We start from the raw sequence: 11,291 nt of genomic DNA, 5'->3' as shown, positions 1-11,291 counted from the left end.
CACAATATCATACCCATAACCTTCAAAACATCAAAAGTTGGCAAATAAATGTATTTAGTTAACTTTTTTACTTCCAAATTAGCCTTTTAAACACCCTTACATTTTATAAACTTTTCACACAAACATTTCACTCTTTCATTCTCACAAACATTCTACAAAACAACTGAAAGATGGATTTTTTTTCGTCTTCATCTTCATTGGTGGATGATATGTTTGTCACCATATTTGTTCAAATGGCATGCACCATTTTCTCGATCAAGTGGAAGAAAATTTGGATGTCAATACTAGAACTATAATAAGCAGAGATCGTGTAGCTGCATATGAATTTTCGGTATGTAATTACTTTGTCGATGATTGTTTGTACGATCATATGCCATTCAAACGACATTTCCATTTGAGCACACAACTATTTGTACATATAGCTATGATTGGAAGAGAATTACAAAATCTTTAAATTGAAATGTGATGCTAAAGGTACACAAGAGTTTACTATGAGTCTATGATACAAAAGTGTTTGGTTGCAATTCAGATTTTCACATACTGACGCAACAAATGAATAAGATGTTTGAGAGAACAACACTCATGTATCTATTTGTTTTGTGAATATGTTATCAAGCTTTACGAAAAAAAAAAAAATTTGTGGAGACCTACGAGAAGTGATATTGAACAATTGTTTGTGTCATATAAAGCATCACATGGTTTCTCAGGAATGGTTGGAGGCATTGATTGGCTGTATGTAAGTTGTGAGTGTTGTATTTGGCATTTGAATAATTAATGCAGATTGTGTTCAATTGCTGGATGCATACCATATATTCCTTCATTACCAGTAATCATTGCATGAACAAAAACCATCTTCAAAATGATGGAAACGATTCACATCTCTCACAATAATTTTCCTTCCATATACACGAGACACCAATTTAAAAGCCAAATGGCAATCACTACAAACTCTAAGATTCTTAGTTATGCGAATAGCCAATCCTGTATCACTAACATTCATAAGCCCAAAAGCCAAAGCTAACTTCTCACCATGATAACTTAACATACCATGCTTGTCTTCCTCTTCTACATCATGAAACACACATGACAAATCAGGAATATAACCTACCATCTTTATATCAACCACCATTCTTTCCACCTTCTCATAAATCTCTCTTGTAAAAGAATTAAACTCCTCCCCAGTGTGAAAACCATGCAACTTGTTATCAAACTCAATCAAACTAACTCCCGCAGGTTTTCTTAATCCTTTATTTTTCATATCTTGTCTCAATTTTCCAACTTCTTGCCAGTTTCTTGAAGTTGCATAGATGTTTGACATTAGTACATAATATCCAGTATGTTGTGGTTCAAGGTGGAAGAGATTATCAGCTGCAACTTTCCCTAAAGTGGCATTTCCGTAAATTTTACAAGCCAAAAGCAAAGCTCCCCATACTTCATCATTTGGTTCTGATGACATATTCTTTATCAATTCATAAGCTTCATCTAGAAATCCACCTCTCCCAAGCATATCAACCATACAAGCAAAATGTTTTGGCTCTTTTTTAACACAGAATTTTTCCATTTCTGAGAAACAATTTCTTCCTTCTTCAACAAGACCTGAGTGGCTACAAGCAGAAAGAATGGAGGTGAAGGTGACATGGTTTGGTTGAAAGCCATGACTTATCATCTTGTTGAAGAGTTTGAGGGCTTCTTTTCCATACCCATGCATGCCATACCCTGAGATTAAAGTGTTCCAAGATGTAACATCTAAGTGGCTCAAGGGTACTTCTTGGAACATTCTTAAAGCAGTGTCCAAATCTGCACATTTTGCATACATGTCCATTATCGCGTTCCATAAAGTTAGGTTTGTTTCTATTTTGTTTTGTATGATGAAATCATGGATTTTGGTTGCAAGTTGTTGTGAACCTAGATAAGAACATGATGAAACAACTATTAATGCTGTCACCTGATTAGGATTGACATCAGATATCTTCATTTGTTCAAAAAGAGCCAAAGCTTCACTAGCTTGTCCATTTTGGGAATAACAAGTAAGCATAGAGTTCCAAGTTATGGTGTTTCTTTGTTTTGTTTGGTGAAAGATCATTTCTGCTTTTTCAACTTCCCCACATTTGGCATACATTGATAGAATTGAATTAACAACAGGTAAATCTTGGAAAAATGCATGACGAATGGCATACCCATGAACAGATTGAGCTCTCTTGGCATCTCCTAATTGGCCAATAGCAGAGGCAACTGTCACAGCTGTAACCCAATCTAAACAAAAACCTTCTTGTTGCATTTGATGAAGGAGATACAACGCAGTCTCAGCTTGCTCGGATTGTTCATAAGCTGTGATCATTGAGGTCCAGCACACAAGGTCTCTCTCTGACATTTTATCGAACACCTTGCGACCATCTTGGATGAAGTCACATCCAGCGTACATGTCAATTAGAGCGGCCTCAACATAGATATCTGAACCGAATCCAGTTCTAATTATTTCAGAATGAAGTAATTTTCCATAGGTAGGAAGCAAATTAGCAGCGCACGATTTGAGAGCAAATGGGAATGTGTAATTATTGGGTCGAATGCCAGTTTTGCGCATAAGCGAATAGAACTCCAATGCCTCTGAGCAGAAACCACTGTTTGCATAGGCACGGAGCATCGTGTTCCATAAGAACGAACTGGATTCATGATCGGTGGCGTTAAACACGAACCTAGCACTTTGAAGATGCAAGAAGTCGGAGTATTTGATGATGACCCGAGCATTCAAGTGAACACTATGCTTGATAATGCCGGTGGTTGTAAGAATGGAGTGGATCTGTGACAGGAAAGCTAAACTGGTACAGGAATGAAGAATTCTATCGTAATGACTTTCAATTTCAAATCCATTGTTGTTCTTACAGATGTTTAACCCCCGACGAAACATTCTTCATGGAGCCAACTTCCAGTCATCCAGTGTGCAAAACTGGTAACGTGAACGGTTTATATTTGGTTATTTTTTTTTTAATACATTTCACCACTAATTTATCTAACTATCTAAGCGTTCAAAAATTTATCATTATGTCCGGTGATGAGGTAATTAAAGGTTTCTTCACAATTTCAATGTAAGTGAACTAGTTTAAGTTTATATACGGTACAAATTATGATTACAAATCTAATTAAATTTTCATGATAAAAATTTAAAATTATTAATCAATTATTTAAAATAAATTATTAATTAAAATATATTTTTTAAGTATATATAAAATTATAATTGTTGATTTAAATAAGTACGTAAAATTATATCATCTTATAATCTGTATTAATTTTATTTTAATTTTTATTCTAATGTTATCAATTTAATGTAATTAGAATAAAAAATTTAAAATTTAAAACTTAAAATTAAGAATCAATAGATTGATAAATGATATGATATTAATTAAAATGCCTAATAGGCCGATACATGAGAAAAAGAAAATGAAACTATTCTTTTATTAAAATAGAGAGATTTTTTTATATATTAATATCAAATTTACCTAATAAATAAATAAACTATTTTTTGTACACATTTTTTATAATTTATATAACTTTGTGGTTCACCTGTTTACTCTTACATATTTGTTTTTATGCATTAAAAGCTTTTTTTTTTTTTTTTTTTATCATTTTACAAATTCATGTTTTTCTTTTCAAAAATTTGTTTTCATAAATCTGTTTTCTAACATTTTTTACTTATTTGTTGCCATGCATGTAAGGCTGTAAAAACTCATTTTTTACATATTCGTTTTAAAAAAACATTATAAAAACTAAGTTGTAAAAATATTGTCAGAAACGTAACTTTATTGAAAAAGATATTAGAAGTTATAGAAAACCCAGTTTTATAAAAAAAAAAAAAAGTAGTTTTCAACGTATTGAGAAAAAAACATTGTGGAATATGGAGGATCTTTGGAAAAAAAAAACGTAAGAGGGCTTGGAAGAAATTGATGTTTTAGAAACAATATAGTTCGTTGGTTAAATTTAATATTAATATATAAGTTTATAGGTCAAATGTGTAATATGTAACGCTCTAAATTTTCAAACAAAATTTTTTATTTTTAAAACACGTAAAAACTCATATTATAATTCTCAAAACCCACAATTGTCTCAATGTTAACACAAATCCACAAAATCAATATTATTATCCTAGAATCCTCAACACAGTCTCGAACAAGTATGTACAATCAAGCTGACGCCTTCCTATGATCCTAAGAAGTACCTGAAACGCATATCACACAACACGGTAAACACAAAGCTTAGTGAGTTTCCCAAAATACAACATACACAAATAATAAGCCTCTCATGACTATAAGTCGGCATGGACCCTCCGGTTATGCATCTCGATGAGGTCCCTTCGATCTCACGGCTTGATGTGGACCCTCCGGTCATGTGTCTCAGTGAGGATCCTTCGATCTCACAATTCGGGTTGGACCCTCTAGTCCTGTATTTCAGAGAGGACCCACCGGTCTCACAGCTTGGGTTGGACCCTCCGGTCCGATCTCAAAATGCACATAATAATATAGCATATATCACAAAGACAAAATGCATAATATCACATAAATCAAATAAGCACATAGGATCCTCCGGTCGATAACTCAAATAAGACCCTCTGGTCACTCAGCATTACCGCTCAAGTAAGTATATTGAAAAGACTTACCTCGTAAGCAAGCAAGGAAACCGAATACCCCTCGAACAGTCTACTCCCCGCCTACATGTAATAAGCATCTCTAAAAAAAATCATGTTAGTCCCTCTCTAACTCTTGGGATGGTTAAAAGATCATTTTACCCTCCCATGAGCTCCATCACTTAAGTTTGACCAAACCCTAAAGTCAACAAAAGTCAACACTCGAGTCAATAATCCATGTTGACCCAACTCGTCGAGTGCATCTATGCAAATCATCGAGTCCCTTCGTTTCCTCAGAACCCTCATGAAAGTCCCACTCAACTCTCCGAGTTTACCCGTCAACTCGCCGAGTTACAGTGTGTTCAGACTCATTAGGACAAACCCTAACTGACTCGTCGAGTCCCTTAGGTCAAATTCTCATTCAGACGTTTTAAGGCAGAAATGGTGCCCCATACTCTGGATCTGTCTTCCTAAGGCTCGAATATAACATAAAGTTGCAAGCTTTACGTTCATGCATGGCATGTTAGGCTTATAATGCCAATACAAGCTCCAACAAGGGTTAGATGCACAAGATATTGTCTCTTGCTCAATAAAGCTCGGGTCTTTGGACTCACAAGACCTCCTACAGTCTAGATCTGAGGTTTCAACCTCAAGACATGCTCAAATGACTCAATGACACAAAATGAATGGGAGAAAACCCTAAAAACTCCCTAAACCAAGATCTCATAAGGAAATGATCAAGTTAGCATCTTTTTACCTCCAATTAAAGCAAATCTCTGAAGAATCTCTAGATACAAAAGCCTCATCTTGATCCAAGCCTTGATACTTTCCACTTCTCCTCCAAAAGTGCACTAAAATCACAAGATTAGCTTCTCTCTCTCTCTCACTCTCTCAGTTCAATATGGACGATTAGGGTTTCACATAGGGGAGTAGGGTGGATGGTGAGGCAGAATTGAGGGCTTAAGGCCCTTTAAATATGACCCAACCTCGGAGAATTAGGGTTTCCTCACACAACGCCAACTCACCGAGTTGGTCCCTCTAAGTCGGCGAGTTGGTAGTAAAACCCACGTGGCCAAATCCGTCTCTACTCGAAGAGTTGAGACATCCACTCGTCGAGTTGCTCAGAAATTATCAAAAATAAATATTTAAATAATATACCTGAGAGTGAGGATGTTACAATTCTCCCCTACTAGAATCAGACTTCGGTCTCGAAGTCATGCTCTGGAAATAACTCTGGGTACTGCTCGCGCATCTCGGACTCCGGCTCCCAAGTCCACTCGGATCCCTTCCGATGTTGCCACTGGACCTGAACCAGGGGCACCTCTTTATTCCTCAACACCTTCACCTTCCAATCTAAGATCGCTATCGGCCTCTCAATGTAATTCAGGCTCGCATCTACTTGAATATCCTCTAAGGGTACCACCGCCGTCTCATCGGCCACACACTTCCTTAACCGAGACATGTGGAAGGTGTTTATGAATCTGGCTCAACTCTACAGGTAGCTCCAACCGGTAAGCTACCTTATCCACTCGGGCGATCACCCTAAAAGAACCAATGTATCTAGGGACCAACTTTCCCCGTTTCCTGAATCGGACCATCCCTTTCCACGGGGATACCTTCAGGAGGACAAAATCTCCAACCTGGAACTCTAGCTCGGATCGTCGCCGGTCTGCATAACTATTTTGGTGACTCTAAGCTGTCAGTAACCTCTGTTTTGACCTGCTGAATCCGCTCGGTCGTCTTGAGCACTATCTCAGTGCCACCCATCACTCTCTTCCCTACCTCTCCCCAACAGATGGGAGCCCGATGCCTTCTTCCATATAAAAGCTCAAAGGGAGGCATACCAATACTGGAATGATGGCTGTTGTTATACGAAAACTCAGCCAAGGGAAAATAGGTGTCCCAACTCCCACCGAAATCCATGACACATGCACACAGCATGTCCTCGAGCGTTTGAATCATCCACTCACTTCGCCTATCTGTCTTTGGGTGGTATGCGGTACTGAAGTGCAATCGGGTACCCAGATCCTCATGAAACTTCTTCTAGAACCTGGAAGTAAAACGCACATCTCGATATGAAAATATCGATGTCGACACTCCATGTCGTGCCACTACCTCCCGCACGTAAATCTCAGCCAACTTCTCTGCAGAAGAGCTATCATTGATAGCAAGGAAGTGAGCACTCTTCATCAGCCGGTCTATAATCACCCATATTGCGTCGACACCTCCCGCAGTCCTTGACAATTTGGTGATAAAATCCATGGAAATCTGTTCCCACTTCCACTGGGGAAACTCTAGAGGCTGTAACAGGCCATGTGGACACTGATGCTCCGCCTTAACCTGGCGATAGGTCAAACACCTCTTAACTACCCATGCTACATCCCTCTTCATACAGGGCCACCAATAATCTCTCTTCAGATCCAAATACATCTTAATGGCCCCTGGGTGGATCGAGAATCTCGATCTATGTGCATCCTCCATCAGTATGCGCCATGACCCACTTGTATAGGGTACCCAAATCCGCCCTCAGAAAGTCAGAAGCCCCCGACTATCCGTATCAAACTCGGAAACCTGTCAAATCACCCGCTCCCTCTTGCGGTTCTCCGGTCTCACGGCCTCCACATGGGCCTTACAGATGGTATCTAAGACTGGTGTCACACCCCAAAACCGAGAACGGCGGAATACGTTCTGGGGTGGAGGACGTCATGTACAGTATCATAACAATGCATAATAGTAAGAACAAGCAACAACATCCATTGCATTAATATAATAATTGTAATACAAGCGTGTTCTGTATAGTTTGTTAGACACTAAAAGTATAATCAAAATAAAGAGGAGTCTTGTATGTGCTCCATCTTCTCAAAAGATGCATCTGTACCTATCTACTAAGGACCTGAGAATACAAGTTATTTTGAAAACGAATATCAGCGTAAAGCTGGTGAGTTCATAAGTATTTAGTGTCATTGCTTGTATAAAAGTGTTTACAATCATGTAATATAAAAGCTATTATCAAAGTTTGAAAATAGTATGATCCCTAGAAAATCCTATATTTTCCAGTAAAAGTAGTCTTATACCAAGACTTGGTTATTTGTAAGTTTGATCCTTTGAGACTGTAAAAGTTTTCCCAATGAGACTATCAGTTATAAAAATATAGTTTTAGACTTCATTCGTGTAAAGTAAATGGGAAAATAATGTTTTACCCCAGCAATGTCACTGCCGGCTGAATGAAATAAAAATGCAGACTCCAGCTAGTATTAAATGTACAATACACCTCGGGGGGTCTGTTTTGCCTTTAATTCTTAATGTGTTAATTAAAGGTCTGAATGTGAACTCGTATGTAACCATGCTGATTAACGATCGAATAACTAATGACCCTACAGGTCACACGTAGTATGGTGACATTTTGTCACCCCTGGGCCTAGTCAGCTCGGACTATAGCTAGCAGTCGGGATGTGGGAGTGTCTGTCCCGTATAGATCTATAAACATAATGAACACTCTCCCTCCAGGAGACTCTAGTTACACGGGATGTGGGAGTGTCTGTCCCGTATAGATTTATTTTTAACGGGCCGGGACACGAAAAGTCCGTATAAAATCCATAACTTCTTCATCCGATGTCCGTTTTCGTCAGACTTTTCGCCGTTGCGCTATAAATGTTGAGACCTTTGATTCTCATTTAGGTTGTTTTGGTCAAAAGTCTCTCAAGCTCTATTTCGAGTTTTTAGCTGTCTACTGCTATATTCGGATCTTGGAAAAATCATAACTTCCTCATACGAAGTCAGATTTGGACGTTCTTTTTGTGTACGCTCACGGTTTAATGTTTTCTATAACTTTCATTTAGATACTTAAGGCTAAATGCTATGTATTGAAACTTCGCGTTTTTCGTTTAATCGGCGTTGCCGGTTTTGTTGGAATTCTTAGAATGGTCATAACTTCTTCGTTGTAACTCGAATTTTAGTGTTCTTAGTATTTCTGTAAACCTTGACACAATATCTAAAATAATTGATATTATTATAAAGACTTTTACATATTTCATTTTCGAAGTTAATTTCATTATTTCAAAGGTAGCTACAATAGTTGACTTTTTAGGTCATTACATAAAGTCGAAATATCGGGTTGTCACATCATCCCCCCGTTAGAGGGAATTTCGTCCCGAAATTTAATGTAACAAAAACACTTGTGGATTAGGGAAAAAGATGTGGGTATTTGTGTTTCATCTGATCTTCGCGTTCCCAGGTGTATTCAGGTCCTCGCTTTGCATTCCAGCGGACCTTCATGATGGGGATGCGACTTTGTTTTGTTCTCTTTATTTCCCTATCCATGATTTGAATTGGTTCTTCTATAAAGTGGAGACTCTCGTTGATTTCGATCTCGTCTAAAGGGACGAAGAGGGTCTCATAGGACAAACACTTCTTCAAGTTTGACACATGAAAGGTAGGGTGTACGTTATTGAGTTCCTGCGGTAGACGAAGTTTGTAGGCTACTAGGCCGATCCTTGCAAGGATCTCGAATGGTCCGATATACCTTGGGTTTAGTTTCCCCCGTTTTCCGAAATGTATTAACCCTTTCCAGGGCGAGACCTTTAATAGTACTCGGTCCCCGACCTGAAATTCCAAGGGCTTCCGTCTTTTGTCCGCATAACTCTTTTGTCTGTCTCTTGAAGCCTTTAGTCGTTCCCAAATTTGTACAATCTTCTCGGTTGTCTCTCTTATGATTTCTGGGCCAGTGAGAGTGCTGTCGGGTACTTGTCCCTTGGCTAGTTGTGTGTCACATACTTCAGTTCAGCACAGTGGTGATCTGCACTCCCGGCCGTAGAGGGCTTCGAATGGAGCAACTTTAATGCTGGAGTGATAGCTATTGTTGTACGAAAATTCAATTAGTGGTAAATGGGTATCCCATGCTTTTCCAAAATCGATTACACAAGATCTTAGCATATCTTCTAGGGTTTGTATGGTCCTCTCACTTTGACCGTCGGTTTGTGGATGGTAAGCAGTACTCATGTCGAGCCTCGTTCCTAGGGATTTTTGTAACGATTGCCAGAATCGTGAGGTGAACCTACTATCTCTGTCAGAGATAATGGATATTGGTACCCCGTGCAGTCGTACAATCTCTCGGATGTAAGTTCGAGTTAGCTTCTCCATCTTATCGGTTTCCTTTATGGGTAGGAAGTGTGCGGATTTGGTTAACCTATCGACAATTACCCAGAAGGTGTCTAGTCCACCTGTTGTCTTGGGTAATTTGGTTATGAAATCCATGGTTATCCGTTCCCACTTCCACTCAGGTATTTCGGGTTGTTGTAGTAATCCTGATGGTTTCTGGTATTCTACCTTGACTTTGGCGCAAGTCAGACACTTGCCCACATAGGTAGCTATCTCTGCTTTCATGTTCGGCCACCAATACAGTTTCTTAAGGTCCATATACATTTTGTCCGAACCTGGATGCACGGAGTATCGAGTCTTATGCGCCTCGTTCATGACCACATCTCTAAATCCACCAAACTTCGGTGTCCAGATTCGATCCATGAAGTAATGAACTCCGTCCCCCTTGACTTCAAGATTCTTGTCCATTCCTCTTAGGGCTTCACCTGCCACATTCTCTGTTTTCAAGGCTTCCCTCTGAGCTTCCTTGATTTGTGTGGACAGATGTGAATGGATTGTCATGGTTAGGGATTTCACTTGGCGGCCTGAGTATTCTTTTCGACTAAGAGCATCAGTTACTACATTTGCTTTTCCTGGGTGATAGCGAATCTCGCATTCGTAGCCGCTAAGTAGCTCAACCCATCGTCTCTGCCTCATGTTGAGTTCTTTTTGGTTTAGAATGTGCTGGAGGCTTTTATAATCGGTGAAGATCGTGCATTTTGTGCCATAAAGATAGTGTCTCCAGATCTTTAGCGTGAAAACGACTGCTCCTAGTTCAAGATCGTGGGTAGTGTAGTTGACTTCGTGCGTCTTGAGTTGTCTTGAGGCGTAAGCGATGATCTTACCTCGTTGCATTAGTACGCATCCAAGACCTTGATTAGATGCATCACAGTAGACCACAAAGTCTTATGTTCCTTCTGGCAAGGACAAAATAGGTGCGTTGCATAGAGCTTGCTTTAGTGTTTGGAATGCAGCATCTTGTCTTTATTTCTAATCGAAATTAACACCCTTTTGGGTCAGGGTGGTAAGTGGTTTCGCAATCTTCGAGAAGTTCCGTATGAATCTTCGGTAGTAGCCAGCAAGGCCCAAGAATTGTCGAATTTCTGCTGGGGTTCTTGGAGCTGACTAGTTCTCGATTGATTTGATTTTGGAAGGGTCCACGTGTATTCCGTCTTTGCTAACCACGTGACCTAGGAAATCTACCTTTCGAATCCAAAATTCGCACTTGGAGAATTTTGCGTATAGCTTCTCTTTTCTTAGCGTTTCCAAGACTTGTCGGAGGTGTTGACCGTGATCCTCTTTAGTCTTTGAATAGATGAGTATATCATCGATGAATACGATCACAAACTTGTCCAAGAATGACCGACATACTCGGTTCATTAAGTCCATGAACACCGCCGGTGCGTTTGTTAATCCAAAGGGCATCACTACAAACTCGTAGTGACCATAACGAGTTCGAAAAGCTGTTTTGCAAACATCTCCTTCCAAGACTCGTAGTTGGTGGTACCCGGATCTTAAGTCGATCTTTGAGAAATAACTC

At 39.2% G+C, this 11,291-nt stretch overlaps 1 protein-coding gene across 1 annotated transcript; it reads right to left on the bottom strand.

The window, feature by feature from the left end:
• Positions 1-499: 499 nt before the first annotated feature.
• Positions 500-2,966, bottom strand: LOC111901828 (pentatricopeptide repeat-containing protein At3g26782, mitochondrial). The gene has a single exon (XM_023897688.3). It carries the CDS (start codon positions 2,903-2,905, stop codon positions 821-823), a length of 2,085 nt encoding a protein of 694 aa, XP_023753456.1. The 5' UTR covers positions 2,906-2,966; the 3' UTR covers positions 500-820.
• Between the last annotated feature and the right edge of the window lie 8,325 nt (positions 2,967-11,291).

The sequence above is a fragment of the Lactuca sativa genome, chromosome 6 (genome assembly GCF_002870075.4).
Source record: "Lactuca sativa cultivar Salinas chromosome 6, Lsat_Salinas_v11, whole genome shotgun sequence".
Classification (NCBI taxonomy): Eukaryota; Viridiplantae; Streptophyta; class Magnoliopsida; order Asterales; family Asteraceae; genus Lactuca; species Lactuca sativa.
The sequence above is the reverse complement of the archived record's forward strand: the minus strand, read 5'-3'. Positions and strand labels throughout refer to the sequence as shown.